Source organism: Gigantopelta aegis, chromosome 9, assembly GCF_016097555.1.
Source record: "Gigantopelta aegis isolate Gae_Host chromosome 9, Gae_host_genome, whole genome shotgun sequence".
Lineage (NCBI taxonomy): Eukaryota > Metazoa > Mollusca > Gastropoda > Neomphalida > Peltospiridae > Gigantopelta > Gigantopelta aegis.
Window position 1 is genome coordinate 63,372,322 of NC_054707.1, and position 19,473 is coordinate 63,391,794.

General features: G+C 35.5%; 1 protein-coding gene across 1 annotated transcript; it reads right to left on the minus strand.

Annotated features, from left to right (window-relative positions):
* Positions 1–16,777: 16,777 nt before the first annotated feature.
* On the minus strand, positions 16,778–19,111 carry LOC121381368. Its single transcript, XM_041510654.1, has 2 exons — positions 18,808–19,111; positions 16,778–18,130 (listed from the first exon to the last, which is right to left on the minus strand). The coding sequence occupies exons 1-2, from the start codon at positions 19,010–19,012 to the stop codon at positions 16,932–16,934; spliced, it is 1,404 nt and encodes a 467-aa protein (XP_041366588.1). The 5' UTR covers positions 19,013–19,111; the 3' UTR covers positions 16,778–16,931.
* Between the last annotated feature and the right edge of the window lie 362 nt (positions 19,112–19,473).

A 19,473-nucleotide genomic window follows, 5' to 3' on the forward strand; every position in this document is an offset into this window, starting at 1 on the left:
TAATCTTATAGAAAGTACATGTATGTTGTTAAAGAAGCTCCTGCCTGTAAGTAATTTGAGCAATATTTCTGTGAAATACAGATGTCCGCAGATTACACTAATTCCAAATCATAGGCGTCGGAAGTGAGGGAGCTAAGGGGCACTTGCCCCCAATTGTGAAAAGCATGCACACGCACACACAAACCCACAGACAGACACAACCAGACACACACGTACACAGACACACGCACAGACACACACACACACACACACAAACCCACAGGCAGACATACAACCAGACACACACACGCACACAGAGACACACGCACAGACACACGCACAAACACACACACACACACAGACACACGCACAGACACACGCACAAACACACACACACGCACACAGAGACACACGCACAGACACACGCACAAACACACACACACACACACACACCAAACACAGAAATTACAGAAAGAAGTGTTTGCTGTAACATACATAAAGAATACTACATGACTGGCCGTTCGATCAATTAATCTTACAGTTGTTTCAAAAGGTAACTAGCGAAAGCGAATTAGATAAACATCGAGGTGTAATAACATAAAATTAGTTATCTAACGGCCAAGAGTATAGTAGTTTAGTTCCTACATATCCTCAAAAAGCCAGGGTTAAAAGAATGTAAACGTATTTTTCTCAACTAAAACCAATTTTCTGCGCTTAGCACTTGTATAATTACTTTAGACATAATTTCGCTTTCAGTTGTGTTAATTTCAGTGGACGATTTGGCTTTGAAATCTAAATCATCACCATAGAACAGCCCGAATTTCGTACGATTCACACGCGAGTGTAATAATGTCTTTATTATCCATATTATCCATGATATTATTTCATGAATAACAAGCTAGGGTCATGTCAAAACGTTTCAAACGTAACTAGAAGAAGACGACGAAACGACGTCATTTCCCAAAATAACATCATTTTTACGCGCAGCTAAGACTGGGGAAGGCGTACTAAGTTATGACATCGCTTCCCAAAATTACGTCATTCGTTGTGCATGTGAAATCATTATGACACACGTGTGTAATACTGGTTATATTGCCCTAAATATCTTGAACTATTTGATTAATAAAATACATTTATGTCCAAATTAGATGTATATAATACTCTCTCTCTCTCTCTCTCTCTCTCTCTCTCTCTCTCTCTCTCTCTCTCTCTCTCTCTCTCTCTCTCTCTCTCTCTCTCTCTCTCTCTCACACACACACACACACATGCGCGCGCACGCACACAAACACACACAAATACACACACATATACATACATGCATATATATACACACCACACACACACACATACACACACACGCACACACACACACACACACACACGCCGCACGCACATACCAATTAATAGATAAGAACGACCATTCCTTTAAGAGGGTGGATGACATGCCCCCACTCGTTAACAACTACAAATAGCACGGTACATATTCAGAGAACCACTCTGCACTAGTTTTTAATATTTTTAGTAAACAAACCATTCACTCAGAAAGTGAGGTCGAGAGCCGGATTCCTGAGTTGTGACCTACCGTCCATTTACGGGTCCTGTAGAAGACAATTTTCAGATGGGACCATAGGCGTACGGGCTCTCGTTCCTTTTTTCAGGGTGGGGGCTGATTTTTGCCAGAATTAAATAAAAACGCACGAATCAGGAAAACAACATTTATCAATTAGTATTACGCCAAACAATAGGGTTGCAAATAAATCACTACGCATTTTTACAAATTGTTCGGGTATAATGATGGAAATACAAGGTAAAAAGGTCTTGTGTTAGCATATTTTGCCCGAATATCTCTATAATTTTTGCCCGAATTTGATAATTTTCTCCAGCACTAGGGGGTCACTAGGTGGAAGTTGCCCATCAGCCCCGTCTCGTACGCTTATGGGTGTGGCGTCGAAGGGTGTGGGTGTCATGATGATGGGGAGAGGGGGGAGGGTGCCATAAATATAACTCTAAGTTAATCTTGTTAAAAGTACTTGTTCCTGTTATAACACTGTAATGCAGTTTTGATTGAAATTTCGGTTTATTGGTGTTTATTGTCGTGATATCTATAGAAACTCAAGCCAGACCGAACAGAAAAATATTCGCTAGACTGGTTTATGCGCTTTACGTTAAACCAATGACCACATCGGGGACCAGTAAAATAATTCGTAAACGTCAGCATCGCTCTTTGTCGCTGAATACCTGGTACATGTGACTGTTTGGTGCGCTATAGCATTTTGATAACACTGATTTCGCTTGTATAATAAGATAGCGTTTAAAAATGCATCCTTCCATCAGGTTCCGACACCATATAACCGTAATAAAATGTGTTGAGTGATTAATTCTAATGCCAAATCCATCATTGAAATTGTTAAAATAAATAAATAAAATCATTTTCAACTTTACGTGGCAAAATAAACCAGATAAAATTAAACATGAAGTTTTGGTGCAATATTACGAAATTGGGGTATTAAAATGTTAGACGTTATAAATTTTACAACAGCACTGAAATTGACTTGGATAAGAAGATTATTTCTATCACAATCCAATTGGACAACTCTCTTTCTGTCTGTAACAGGCTTAACACCTAAACAATTAATAATATATGGGGATAATTTTATTCAAATTAAGAAAAGGAACATAAAAAAATCGTTTTGGAAAGATGTATTAAATAGCTTGCTAATACTTCAACATAAACTCGGCTTTAATAATGATTTGTTCAGTTCTAATATTTGGTATAATAATAAAATATTAATAGATGAAAAAAAAAACTTCTATATTTTATAAATACTATATTTAAAAAGGCATATTATTTGTACAAGATTTATTAGATGAAAAAGACAAAACATGAACTTTGATACCTTTAAAACAAAATATAACATAAGGTCAATTTTTTTTAATATACTGCTTTATTAACGCCAGTCAAATCCTTTATGCGTGATATAATACATACAAATAACCAAACATTCAATTTAGACAAAAATCCAAATCTAAAAGACCAATTGGGAAGTAAAACCTTTCACAAAATACTAAATAAATCGTCTATTGTTCGTGTGATTTTACCTCTTCATTATGAGCAAAATATTATAGTTAACCATTCTACTCTTTGAAATAAAAGACCCAACACCATTGTGGTTTCAGTACCAGATTTTACATAGAATTACACCAACAAATACCTTTTTACATAAAATAAAACTGATTGATTCTAGTATGTGTAACTTTTGTTTACTTAGCCAGAAACACTGCAGCTTCTATTTTACGACGGTCCTAAAGTCGTTGAACTGAAAAATTGTTACTACAAAAATGTGATTATATTCAGTTGAATAGGAACACAGTCTTATTTGGAATTATAAATAGTAAACATATATTTGTAAATTGGTTAATTGTTAACGTAAAATATTACATATATAAATCAAAATTACAAAAGAGTGCACTAAATGAAACTGGTATCAACAATTTGATTAAAGATAAGTTACAAATACAAAAATACATATATTACAAAAACTATTTACATACAGAATTCGACGACATTTGGGAACCCTGGTTAAAAGTTCTAGAAGGTCACAACTGAGACACTTAGTACTTTTGTGTTATATATATATATATATATATATATATATATATATATATATATATATATAATTTTAAGTATGACGCCAGTTTGGAAGTTTGGAAGTATATCTATAATTTAATTTGTACTTTTCTCCTTTCAATCTTCTTTTTATTTCCACTTTTGTCACTGCTCCTTTTTTTATATATTAGTATATTGTTTACTATGTACTTTGTAAGGTAGTGAATTCAAGGCCCCAACCCTGACACTATCATAACATATGTCTGGGGCAATAAACTATTTATTTACAAAAATGTGTTGAGTGCGTCAATAAATATAACATTCCTTCTTTCCTTCCTATTGCCAGCGAGTTTTACAATTCTGAACACTGCCATCTCGAGTAAACAGTATTCTCATCTCCGAACAAGTTTTGAACATTTTGGGCTGGGGTGTGTCAATCGAAATAGTAGACGATAAATTTCAGAGCACTTGATATAGGAGAATCGATCCCCGTCGGTAGGCCCATTGGGCTATGTCTTGTTCAGACTAGTGTACCACGACTTGTATATAAAAAGGCCGTGGTATGTGCTCCCCTGTCTGTGGGATGGTGCATATAAAAGATAATTTGTTACTAATGAAAAAATGTAGTGGGTTTCCTCCCTAAGACTAGATGTCAAAATTACCAAATGTTTGACATCCAGTAGCCGATGATTAATAAAATCAATGTGTTCTAGCGATGCCATTAAAGAAAACAAATTTTAACTTTTTGATGTAGGGACAATTTCAAGCAAGAGACTACGTTTAAAGGCATCGCCACACTATTTGTCACTTTTCAGCTAAAACATTTGTACTGTTTTTAATCTATGAACAGCTGAAAGACGGGATAGGATGGAAAGAATATATATGAAAAGGTAGTACATGTACAAATAAATAAATAATATTTAAATTTCAGTTAATACACACAATACAGGAAGAAACCCGACAGCACCCCATTTCAATATAATGTAGTGTAGTGTTGTTTAGCATAGTGTGGTGTGGTGTGGTGTGGTGTGGTGTAAGTATAGTATAGTGTAGTGTAGTGTAGTGTAGTGTAGTGTAGTGTAGTGTAGTGTAGTGTAGTGTAGTGTAGTGTAGTGTAGTGTAGTATAGTTTATTTGCTTTAAAATTGCGGCGCATAGGCATAAAATATACAAGGATACATAAACAGAAATAATTATATACATGAGAGATTGTATATTTGCAGGTCAGAACGTGATTATGTTGCATGTCTATTATAGCATCTTTCTCTTGAATAAACTGATCAGTTAAGCGTATTTTAAAACATATTAAAAAGAAAACAACACTATGTACATGTTGACTAAACCAAACATCTCCAAAACCTGTAGATAACAGTAGAAATCGAACCCGATAAAGTCAGTCAGAGGAATTCATATGATCTAACACATCTTCATATAATGCTTTCAAATTACAATTTTTAGTTTGTAGCAGTTTCAAAAAATATTTAAGTATTCTGATATTATACACAATGTGCAAAGGCATTCTTCCTAGTTCTGTTAAAACAACTACATTTGTGGTGCCTTTCTTAACATTAAAAAATCGTTTACAAAAATCCATATGCACAATATCATGAGCGGAGCGAAAACCCCATACTTCACATTTATAATAATATTCCGGTTAAATACGTAGGTGCTGACGGGTTATTTTCCTGGTGTGTGTTTAGTGATTTATATGTCAAATATGACTTTATGTGTTATCAGCGAACTTGAAAATGATCAATGTAATGGTATTTAACGTCAGTTAGCCGTATCTATAGCATTAATAAAAGTTAACGTTAAAGATCGTTTTATTTAACGAAACCACTAGTGCACATTGATGTATTAATCATCGGCTATTGGAAATCAATCATTTGGTAATTTTGACATAGATTCTTAGAGAAGAAACCCGTTACATTTTTCCATTAGTAGCAAGGGATCTTCTACATGCACCATCCCACAGACAAGATAACACATACCACAGTCGTGGTGCACTGGCTCGAACGAAAAATAGCCAAATGGGATCATCAACGGGAATCGATCCCAGACCGATCGCGCATCAAGCCACTACGCCCCCGTACCCACCTCCATAACATTAGTAAAACATCGGTGGAACAAATTCTGCATGAGTATATAAACATGAATAAAATGCCTGCACAATGGGAGCCAAGAATGTTTACAGTCGACCAGAAACGGGCCAGGATGCACATATCTCGTAAACTTCTAGATGATTAAAGTTTGTTTTGTTTTAACGAATGAATGAATGAATGAATGAATGAATGAATGAATGAATGGATGAATGAATGAATGAATGAATGTAAGTTTAACGACATCCCAACCTCGAAAAATATAGTCAACAACGAAAGTTTAGCTAATGTTAAAATAAATGGCATAACATTTATAAATTAACCTATTTTTGTTAATTAGTATTCACATCTGAAATATTTACCATTTACAAACAACATAAACTCACCAACCTTTGCCTTAACACAACAGGAGGACCTGGTTTTCTTTTAAGTTTATTCAACCATGGCAAATTTAGACGTCATAAAAGATATTTGCTAAACTTTCGTTGTTGAGTATACATCGGCTATTGGGTGTCAAACTATGGTGAAGGCAAAACATGAAGTGATAATCAACATCAATAAAAAAAATTATTAGTCAAATAATAACATAGTGTAAAGAACTGGGCAAAAATACAAATATCACAGATAGATAAAATTAAAATTTACAATAAAAGTCAGTATCACGTAGAAACTGTAATATAAATTCTGGATGGAATCGAAATGATTCCATCACATTTCTCTGACCAAGAATATCTTTTCTAGTTTCTTTCAGGTGCTTACACTCCACCAAAATGTGGAGCACCGTCAAAGTACACTGACAATGCACACACTGAGGTGGAGGATATTTCTTCAAGATAAATGAATGGGTCAAGTTTGTTTTAACGACACCACTAGAGCACACTGATTAATTAATCATCGGCTATTGGATGTCAAACATGTCGTAATTATGACTCGTAGTCATCAGAGGAAACTCGCTACATTTTTCTATTAGCAGCAATGGATCTTTTATAGCACTTTCCCACAGATAGGAACGCACATACCACGGCCTTTGGCCAGTTGTGGTGTACTGGTTGGAACGAGAAACACCATATCAGTTGAATTGATCCACAGAGGTTATTCGATCCTGAGACGCAAGCACTCAACCAACTGACCTAAATCCCCCTTCTAGAGGAATACCGCACTGACCCAGAAGCTTTTCTTGCGCATATTGTGACTGGCGCTGTCACGTTTACACGTTTAAACCGTTTCGTTTCGTTTCGTTTGGACCATCTAAACATTTATTAAACTTGTAAACCTTTAAACGAAAATATTACGTGTTATATATCTAAGTATTGTTAATATGTAATCAATATATACCGTAGTTGTTTGATAAAAATAGTATCTAGCACTTTTAGTTTTAAAATAATTCCAAATATATTGGAATTATTTTAAAACTAAAAGTGCTAGATACAGTGAAAATATAGAAATCATATTTATATTTTTGTGAACATTAATGAATCAGTTATCTGGTTGCATTTGAAAAAAAAGAGTAATTTAAACAATTGTACCTATAAAAAATGTATATGAAAAAATATCTTAAACTGATTGAACAACTAAATAATAAAGACACAATGTCCTGCCGCGGAGTGTAAGTTTTTAAATTTGCAGTTCCATTCGTTTTGTATTTGTGGGTTGGGTTTTTTTGGTGGTGGTGGTGGTGGTGGTGGTGGTGGGGGGGGGGGGGGGGGGTTGGAGGATCGTTTTGTCAGGTATGTTTGCACAGCAGTATTATTAAGTAATTATTAATTAAATAAAGATACTTTTGAAAGATAGTGTCAAAAACTAGGAAAAATTGATATAATAAATAAACCATTTCATAGTGGGTTTTTTTCGAATATGATTTTTATGTCAACTCGTGATATATGAAAACCATATTTTTGCAATTCGTGAAAATATGGTTTTCATACATCACTCGTTGACATAAAAATCGTATTCGAAAAAACCACCATGAAATAGCGTCTATATATTTTTTAAGGTAGATTTGATTTTTCTTATATTAAAATTGCTGTTTTTAAACCTAAAATTCTTTAAATATATGATATCATGACTAAATGATTGTTACGGTTCACAAATAGGTAACAACCAGTATTATATACAGTTCATTATATTTTATCCTATCAGTTTGTATTGACATATGATGACAGATTGAAGCAAGGTGATAAACAGGCACTAGTCACTAGTGTTAATTTATTTGATTAATCGTTTAATATAGTTTAGGTAAACAAATAATAAAATATCACTTTCCCTCAGTTTTGGATGCATTGCAGGATAAAGGTCACAACAGTCGAAAATGTAGAATATCGGTTTTATCCTGTTCTTACTGTTCCAAATTTTCGATTATCTTGAAATGTCGGCACATTATCTCAAGATCTCGACTTATGTTGACACTGATGTTATATGTAAATTTAATTAGGCTTGATAGTAAGGGCTAGTTAACCATTTTCATGTTATTGATTTAAGTTACAGTAAACTATTATTTTTAAGATACTGTTGAGGCCCCTTCCAGCAAAGACGTTGAAGATAGGAACTTTACGTGAACAAATAATACTAATTTGTTTATTGTTTTTTGTTCCAGTTGGAAGTTAAAAATAAATAGAATTGTAAGTTTGTAGTTTTTAGCTTTAATTTCTAAATATAGCTTTAATTTGTAAAATGTGTTTGAAAAAATAAAGGCCCGATCTCCAATAAGTGTCGGTTTCCAATAAGCGCCGGGTCTGCGACCATTTTGAAATGAATAAGCGCCCGAACCCAGCCCAACACACAACTACGATGGAATGTTTTTGTGGAAAATAATACAAGTTGTAGAAGCATCACGACGGGTATATGGCTTTTTATGTACCCTCTGTGTGTTCTTTTACCCCGAGCCGAAAAAAAGCCATATACCCCGAGAGATGCTTCTACAACGAATTTATCTTGCCGACATGTTAAACCATAGGCCTATAGCCAAATAATCAAAATAACGCCAGACAATAATTGTTAACAATTTATTAACGGAGCCGTACCACGCGGACGCGAACGAAACCACTTGCCAGTGACGAAAAATAGTTCCATCGATAAACGAGTTTTTAACTTCAAATGTTTGTAATACAGTTTGTTTGTGAAACAGATATTAATAAAAACAAAACAAAAAAAACAACCTTTTTTTTTTATCAGAAATGTATGTAGTGAAAAAATAAAAATATTAAAAATAAAAAACAAAAAAACAACTGTAGCTAATCGCGCATTAATACAATAACACCACGACCGTAATTAGGTGGCCCAGTTCAACATTGCAGCTTTTAAAAGTATTGAAAGTGTATTTTATAGTAAAAATAAAATTAATTATGTATACTTGATTGATTATCAATGTTATTTATAATCTAATTATTGCTTTAATTATTTAGCATTAACTGGGGTGGCTGAAAACTGTTGGAAATTACAAACGGGGTATAAGAGAATTTGGCTCCGCCCACATGGGTATAAGGGATTTGTCCAACGGCAAACAACCAATGAGATTAAAGAATTTTACATGAAGGCGAGATAATGTTATTTGTACTGTTTGTGTGTTTTAGAACATCGTTGATCACTCAAAAGAAGCTGATGAAATTTTAATGAATTTTCATTTATGTAAGGGGTATTTCAAGCTCTGACTACAGAAAGCATTATCGGTGACAGTATATTGTAAATAGCTCATATTGATTTACTTACCAAGCATTACTAGCTGTGCAAAATGAAAATGTGTAATGACTTTTATTTTACTTTTAGATACCTCTATTCAACTGTAAAGTAAATAGGTAGTAAATATTTTAAAATGTCACCCTTTTCATTAGTTCTAATGTATTTAAAGCTCCGTTTTAATATAAAATATATGTATTTGAGTGTCTGCTGGATTTCATTTTAAGCAATATAACTATTTTTCTCTTTGTTGTATTATAGAAAAGTTTAAATTCCACATGATTAAAGCTGCAGTCGCAGATTAACAGTCCAATACAACAAACACCAGAAAGCAGTGTGTATGTATTCATTTGTCAAGTTACCAGAAGAAATGTTACATATTTTACTGGTGTTCATATTTGATATATTCGTTGACAATTCATCATTATGATTTATTTATATACTGAGAGCAAGCAGACACTGGGGGTGCTGACTGAGATCGAACGCACAAAGCAAAGTTTCTATGGGGTTCGGTGTATGCTCTCCCGCAAACTTTTCAAAACTAGATGTCCTGAAATGCAATGCCCTGCATTCTACAAGTAAACTTCATCTTTTTACTACCAATGATATTTTTTATTCAGAATTATCGTGCGGGCTACAGCCCCCCCCCCCTCCTCCCAGACAACCCCTACTCCGTCGTGCCTGGGATCACACCCCTTTAATTTTCACCCAACGAGAACACTGGGTATCCGTTCATGCTAGTTTATTTTGGAATAAATTAATGATCTCGGCACCATTGTTATAAATACCAACCACCGCGAATACCTCACCATCGCGACCGTACCATCTTCCTATCATTGCCTGCTTGTTCCAAAGAGCGGGGCAAGTATATGTAATGCCCTAAATGGGGGAGTCCTTATAAAATCCATTCGTAGGAGTATGCTGGGGTTAGTAGGGAGAGGGAGGGGTTGGAGGGACATTTTATAAACCAAGTAAAAGAAATCTTTGTTTACAGGCCCGAAGGAACATATGGCGCCACTTGAAAATGCAAAATTAAGATATGGCTATTTGGTGACTAACATATACGTATGGTTATTTCAACAATTGGTCACAAAGAGAGAGAACTCACTGCTGCTAATGAGGCCAATCTGTTCCAAAAGTAGGAACCATAGACAACGTGGTACATAAAGCGGCATTCTAAGGCTTTACCAGTCGTGCAACATTGGTGGGGATACACACGTGCATGCACACACACATACACTTGCACACTTGCACACACACACACACACACACACACATATACAGAGAAGAGAGAGAGAGAGAGAGAGAGAGAGAGAGAGAGAGAGAGAGAGAGAGAGAGAGAGAGAGAGAGAGAGAGAGAGAGAGAGAGATACTCACACACACACACACACACACACACACACACACACACACACACACACACAGACGCACTCACGCTTGTTGTAATTTGCCTTGCTGCCCTGCCATCTGGTCTTTATGCCCTGAAAAAATCTCCATCAGTCGAGGCCAAATGGCCTTGACCTCAAATTTGCCATATTTGAGGCCTGTTGCGCAATAAAAAAGTGAGGTTGAAAAGTTAATTTTAGTTTTGTCACTAGAACACACTGATTTTATTAATAATCGGCTACTGGACGTCAAACATTTAATAATTTTGACATATAGTCTTAGAGAGGAAACCCTGTACATTATTCCATTAGGTCAGGTCAAGTGATAAGGTTTTACGTGCGCATTAAGAGCAAGCTGTTGTTGCGCACGCCTGTCATGGGCACATGTGCCGACCCTGGCCGGCTCCTCTGTCCAGGACAGAAAAGGGGTTGAGGTGGGTGAGAGAGGGGACCGCCCGCACTGGCAGGTGCAAGAGATCACCAGCAGCCGACCGGGGTCAGTAGCGGGCGGGGGGTAGTTTTGGAGCTATGGAATCTTCACAGTCCCGTAGGATTAAGCCAAAAGGAAAGGCTGCGCAGTTAAAATGAAGGAATTTGGACGCTTTTTTTTAACGTTCCGCCGAAAAATAAAGGGGAGCTATGTATAATTTTGAACTTAGTATGCAGAGAGTAGCTCGTTATTGGAACCGTTTGTCCATTGGTAGCACAATCCCACAGACAGGATAGCACGTGTCACGGCCTTTGATATACCAGTCGTGGTGCACTGGCTGTAACGAGAAATAGCCCAATGGGTGACCGACGGGGATCGATCCCAGAACGATCGCATATCACAACTGGGCCACGTCCCACCTAGAGGGAGGTGGAATAATAATAATAATAATAATAATAATAATAATAATTAATTAAAGCTGCTGGCAGCAATGAACGGTTTCCAAGAAATTATCCAACATCATCCAAAATGCAATTTCGAATTCAAGATTCCCCAAATTCAACATATCCCATTATTTTCTTTTTATGCCATATGGATGGATAGTTATTAATGGCGAAATAAATGTCATATCCAGAACAGATGCAGAATTAAAAGTCTTCAAACATGGGGAAAATTGTAAAGTAATTTGTATCAGTTAAAAAATAAATTAAAACAAAATAAAATAAAATAAAAATAAAATAAAAATAAATCCCTATTCATTCCTGGGATTCGAAGCGTATGCAAGTGAACGGGGAAAAAACATAAAATAATAAATAAATAAAATTAAATCAAATTAAAATATAAATTAAAATGAGATCCGTTCATTAGATTCGAGCCGTACGTATGCAATGGCATAAAAAAACCAAATTATAATAAAACAAAACAAAAAACATATAATAATAATAAAAACCCAAATAATAATAATAATAATTTAATTTGTTTTAGTCCATTCAAAATAAATAAATAAATATTAAAGACCAATAAATAAATATAAATATAATAATAATAATTATTCTTATTATAATAATAAAAATCGCTGTCTGTTAATAAATTAGAAAAAAAGACTAATTAATAAAAATAATACAAATATTTACCCCCCCCCCCCACAAAACAAAACAAAAAACAACCCAAACCCCCCCCAACAACCCCCCCCAACTTTGCGTTCCTTTCTTGGGATTCGAATCTGAACCTTAAATAAAAAGTTTTAAAAATAGAACCGATCCCCCCCCCCCCCCCCAAAAAAAAAAAAAAAAAAAAAAAAAACCCACCCAAAAAACAAAAACAAACAAACAAACAAACAAAAACAAAACAACAACAACAAACAAACAAAACCCCACAGAAAAACACAACCCAAAACAACAACCAAATAGAATAGCTTAAGCTTATATGTATAGTGGGATTAGAAAAACAAAATGAATGATTATTTCTTAACTGGTGCAATATAATGTTGTAAAAATAATGCTATCCTAGCTAAACTAAATGCCCTCTTCCACCCAAGTTTATAGACATTTGAACAAGTCATTTATTAGTATTTGGGGGCGGGACATAGGTCGCTTAGTGTACGGTCGGTTTAGGATCTATCCCCGTCGGTGGCCCCATTGGGCTATTTCTCTTTCCAGCCAGTGCTCCACAACTGGTGTAACAAAGGTCGTGGTATGTACTATCATATCTGTGGGATGATGCATATAAAAGATCCCTTGCTGCTAATCGAAAAGAGTAGCCCATGAAGTGGCGACAGCGGATTTTCTCTATCTATATCTGTGTGGTCCTTAACCATATGTCCGACACCATATAACTGTAAATAAAATATGTTGAGTGCGTCGTTAAATAAAACATTTCCTTATTAGTATTTGGTTTACGAAAGTTAATATTTCATAAAGTAAAAGACAATAATGAACAAAGAAGAATAACTGTGTATCCAACGAAATCTAAAAGTTGTAGGAAATATTCTCCCTGGTTAATCAAACAAACAAATAAATAAAAAAAGAAAAAAAAGAAAAGAGAGCAGCTTTTCTTTAGCCGTATGAAAAAATGCAGCAAAGATTAAGTCCCTGTTATTGATTAAAATGTTTACTGTTTACGATGTTTTATATATTGTTTAGATAAAAACAAAGAATGTTTTTTTTTTTTTTTTTATAAACTTTGATACAGAAATCCCGCCATTATACGAGTTACTTTATTCTGACTGGACGATGTCGGTTAAAAACTGGATGTTATTCTTCGATAAACGTCAGAAAAACAACGTCATTACGTCAGCTGCGACGTCATTACATAAAACAGGCAATGGAAAGGACGTTAGAAGTTGATTTATGTGCATTTAAACTAAATATGGTGTGTTCAGGCGCTTCTGCAGAATTAGTTCAGAGCTAGACTGTGGCAAACGAAGTGTATACGGGGCTTAAAACATGCTCCCCCGGAAATTGTATTGAAAAGAATATTTGTTTGAGTAGGGGAGGATTCGATCCCCGACTCCCTCCCCCTCCTTGAACTCGCTCCTATGTTTGTCCTTTTTATTAATTTATCGATATATAACTGTCACAAATTGTATAAAATCACGTAGCATATCTTAGTTTGGAAGCAAGGAAGGAAATGTTTTATTTAACGACACACTCAACACATTTTATTTACGGTTTTATGGCGTCAGACATATGGTTAAGGACCACACATATATTGAGAGAGGAAACCCGCTGTCACCACTTCATGGGCTACTCTTTTCGATTAGCAGCAAGGGATAATTTCTGAGATACCGGGTAGCGTCTATGACTACCCGAGTTCCGCACAAAATTCGAGTACTTTTGTTTTTTTACAGATACCCCATACATGTTCCAAGCACAAGGCTATTTGACACAGTGGTACTAGATGAAATAAAATTGCATACATTTTTTGCCCAGGTAAAACTCTTTTTTTAAAACCGACACTCACATTTATCACCAATCACAGGACTTTTGGCCAACGTTCGGTGCACCTCGAACTTTGACCCAGCCGGAAGCTATTTGGTTTAGTACCACCTATAGCCTCTATTAGAAATTCGAAAAAAAGAAATAGGCAGAGTTACGTCCCCTAACCACTCTCTACTTCTGGCGCGTTCCGGTTTGAACAACCATGGACGATCATGATATAAATTCCTGGATCAGCGATGAAAATGTGCCTCCAAAAAAAGATTACAAAGGTTAGGTTGCAGGAATATTTACGAAAAAGGGAGCTTCCAACAACGGGAACAAAACCACAGCTGGAAAAACGATGGTCACAGTTGTTTGTGAATCTTCAGCTGAGATTTATGCATGCCAATCCCTGGCATCATAAATGTCCCCACCTATGCTTTAAAAATAAAGAATGATACAGGTAAAAATTAAGTTGATGAAATTGCGTTTTGTTATAACTGATCATGTGTTAAATATAGGAAATGAATCTAGCGAGCTGTTTTGATTTTCTTGCATGGAATATTTTTTTTTTTTTGCGTCAAAGCTGCAATCTCGCCTCACAGTAATTATCATAATTTCATTTAAACATACAAACACACCTGCAGTTTTAATTAATTGTGTGTGACAGTAACACCGTTGTAATAGATAATAAAAACACTATGTTTATAGTGCGGCAGGCCCGTACGCAGAAATTTATATGGGGGGGGGGGGGTGCGTAATCGACGGCCCTAAGGGCCGGAATTATTAGGGGGGGGGGGATCCGGGCCCCGACATTTTTTTAAATCTAGAAAGCAAGAGATGTATTTTCCTGCATTCTAGGAAGTATATTCTTTTTTACACATCCACGAACGGACCTCGACAGACTATAGTGGGTGCGTACGCACCCCTCCCCCTCCCCCACGTACGGGCCTGCGTTCCACGAGGAACGCAATTTTTCATACTATGGAATTTACAAGTTATTTATTTCTGAGCCGCTTGTTTTCTAAATTACACACAAAAATTAAAATATTTTTGTTATTTCCAAAAAACTTTTATTTTTATTTTTACGTCAAACTTAAATTATTTACAAAAACATTTTTGTTGGATGGGGCGGATTATATGTAATATTCCGATCAGAACAGTCCCCTTCACCACGTGCTATCTTATGTTTGTTTTCGTTTTTTTCAGTGTATTTCTGGGGACGCATAACCCGACCCATCCCCTAAAAACACCACTAGCCAGTTACACAATTTCCTGCACACGCGCCTGTTTAACTAAATATTTCGTTTGCTGTAAATTGATTAGGCCTATATGCATTGCATTATATAGTGTAAATTTTGCTGTAATAACAGCTAAATATATAGTTTAACCTTAAAAACATCTACCTATAGTAACAGTACTTGTTTTGTTTACATCAAAATATCTGTGTGAACATATTTATGTTAGTCTTGCATGATAAATCTGCCCCCAAATAAACAATAGCCTACAAAACAAGCCCACACGCCAGTACACACGCACAACCAAAAAGAGAACCCAAACTAACACGCACATTTGAAAAAAAGAAGTTTTATATATGTACATATACCAGTGGCGTATGAAGGTGGCAAGGCGTAGGGATGTATGCACACACACACACACACACACACACACACACACACACACACACACACACACACACAGACAAAAAGTGTAGGGAGCGGGCCACACTTTTATATTTATATATAAAGCATACTATCTGAAAAGTGGGGGGCATTTGCCCCCCTGCTTCCTACGCCAGTGAACACACACACACACACACACCATGGAATGCTTAATGGCTATGCATAGTATTAATAATTGCAGGTAGATACGTAGTCGATCGTAACTATTAAATTACACATGAAATTGTGCCCGTTACACTATGTCCGTCTGACAATGACACTGGACTCGCTGTTCCGATTTGTTTGCGAGTCAAGACCGTAGAAACCTTATCGTTAGGCGAGGAAGTGAATTGCTGTATCGTTAGTTTCATTATTAACTACTGCATAGGTCGTAGTTAATAATGCAGCTAACGGTACAGAAAATCGCAGGTAGTCATTTAGTCAAATTAATGTACTCCCATTCGTACACAGTGATATATGTATACACAAACACATGCATATTACTTGCAAATTTAATATTAAAACTTTATTAGGGTGCCGTTTTAACGTGTTCGTAAGTATTTTTGTTGAGCACAAAACATATTGTACATTTTCTTTTCTGTAAAAGACGGAGATTGCACATAATCTGACGAACAATAATAGTAACAGAAAACTTTATTAACGTCAAAAAATAAAAGAACAAGTCGACAACTACTCCAAATGGTGTCAGAGTTACAGGACTTTTTTGAAAACTATTTAAAAAAAACTTTATTAGAAAAACGGTTTTACAAATCATACACTGAATAGGCAGCAGATTCTTCAATGCCTAACAGTAGTGTTTCTAGGAAGTCCAAACCTAGAAAAGGGTCCGACCCAAATCGTACATGTATTCATAATTTTCTCACATCTAAGATAATTGTAATTGTTTGAATGTATAATTCAAAGATTCTGTTATTTTTGACATTGTGACTTAAACTGTACAGTGTATGTTTACATGTAGTAGATGTACTATTACAAGTATTTATGTGTGTGTGTGTGTGTGTGTGTGTGTGTGTATAGACATGTTGAGTTTTCATCTATTTTATTTTTGTGGCAGAATAATATTGCAACATAACAAATTGATGAGAGAGTTTGAAGTCTGATAATATTTATGGGAGAGAATACATGTATACAATATACAGTATGCAATGCAGCAAGAACATTTATGCATTACATGACACAATGCATGTTCTAAAATTACACAACATGTAACAGATGAAAACAATATCAGATGATAATTTTGTCTCTGTGCTGGTCAAAGGATTACACAGAATTTTGTATGTTTTTCCCAATCCAATAATTCGCTCAATGTGTACTCGTTTACTTGAAATCTTTCTGTCCTTCATTACTATGTTTCCACTCATTCTATTTTTTTTTCTGAAAAATGTTGGAATATTTATAGCAACATTAATAGGTGCAAATAAATCTTGAACATTAAATCCTTTGTCAGCCATTATTGAGTCGCCAGGATCAACACAGGACAATAAATTACTTCGTTCTACTATCTGTCTGTCACTGGTGGAACCACCATAAGTGGGTGATATATAGGAAATGAGTCCGCCAGGTGAAGCACCAATAAGGGTTTTCACTGTGTTCCGATTCTTATATGTAGAAAATGTGGATTGTTGAGCTCTTGGAGGCTTGGGTTTCTTGACGGGGCATTCAGTACCATCTATAACAAGCCTTGTTGTGGGAAACTTGGATTTGAAATCTGATGGGGAGAAATGTTTAACTAGATTTTGTGGCGGCCAAATATTGATTTCGCGCCACTGCTTCGACACAAATGAAATCCACGTGAAAACTATATTTTTCACACCTGCCTCTGAAATTCCAAACATTAATGACATTTCAAAGTAAGTTTGATGCCTTCTCAATTTCATGAGCATCATGAAGAATTGGTTAGGAACAGAAATGTTAAGTACATTGTGGTATATATATTTTAGACAAAATGCTGCTGGTCCAAGAGACTTCAAAACAAAAATAAACTTTACATAACATTCTAGTCCAGTATAAAAATGGATGGCCTTGTCATCTGTAATAAAGTCTGTAATATCAAACTTTTGTTTCTCAGTACAAGTTTGTGTTGAGCAGTCTGTTGTTATAATATCATCAGCTGGTATACATGTGGCATCAATATCCAGTCGAGGATGTTTGTCTGAAGTAACAATCTCTTCGCCATATTCGATATACTCAAATTCTTTTTCCATCTCATATTTGGCCTCGAAGTCCTTTTTTCGTTTTTGCGACTCCCTCTCTTTTGATCTCAGTTGTCGATCAATCTGACTAGCTGTGTCAGGTCTTGTCCATTCAAATTGGCTTGGGATTGCTGTTGAAAGCAGCTTCATCTTAAGTGGTTTTTGTCCTGAAATGAGAACAAACATCTAAAGTGTAATAACTATTTTTTAAATTTTATTTGGATTTCTAAATGTCAACAACTGCATCTGTACATACATTTCTATTAACAATGCTTAAAATGTTGTTTTAGTGTATTTGTGTATATACATATGGGAAGAGTTAATGTTATGGGGTAAATTTTGATTACTAATATTTATTTCAAATGGGCAAATTTTATAGGCAACATGTCTTTATAATGAGCTGTTGTGTTTGTATATTTTTATTATTATTATTATTTATGTTGTAAATTAGTGTAATAAAATTGTATTGTGATGTAGTTTCTGTTTAAAAACATGTAATAAAGTGTTAACTTGTGATACCGTTGTTTTTATACATATATTTTTGGACTGCCCATGATATACTGCTTATATTGGTTAACATTATTAGTAATGAGAATTAATTTAGTGTTATGGTACGATGACTATTTCCTTTGGCCGTTTTAACTTTTTTTTTCTTTGGCCGTTTTGACTTGCATTTTCGGTGCCGTTTCATCCTGGGGAGCATTCTGACCGCATACCTAACGTTCAGGCGTATTTTACGGTAATGTTGAATGAAAATAAACTCGTGGTACATACCTGTTATTAAAAATAGAAGTACTATACTGTTCGACATAAACAGAAACAAATAAAAACAAATACAACTTACCATGTATTGTCTGCTGAACGTAATCGCTCACTGTGAAATGTGCTTTGCACACAACAGCTGTACTCGACGGAATCCATTGTTTTGATGTAGTTTCGTCGATCCGCTTGATCGCCTTTACCCAAGTATCTCGAAGTTCTAGATTTGATGGGAATTCGTGACCTCCCCTTAAGTGACATCTTGGCACAGAGCAACAAGTACGCGGCATTGTTATAAATTCAAAAGTTTGCAATGGCTTTTGTTGTAAACAAAGAAATCGCTGGACCGGTACAGACTGCGCCACCTATCGGGGGCAGATAACTCACTACTTCCGCTCATTCAGTAGTAACAAAGGGCCTTTGTTGCAAGCAACTGGAGCGTAACGCGCCGGAAATAATTTAGTGGCTAATTGGGAACGCTTAGCACGATAAAAACCAAGGGCAGATAAAGTATGTTTCTAATAGAGGCTATAGACGCATTGGTTTCTAGGAAACTACATGGGCTATTCTGGCTCACGCGATAACGTAGCAAGCCACTTCGAGCTGAACGCTGAACTTTCCACGTGATGTTGAACTCTCTCTCTCTCTCTTTACCATAGTTTGACACCCAATAGCCGATTATTTTTCGTGCTGGGGTGTCGTTAAAAATCTGTTCTATTCTATTCTTCTCTTTCTCTCTATCTCTTCCTCT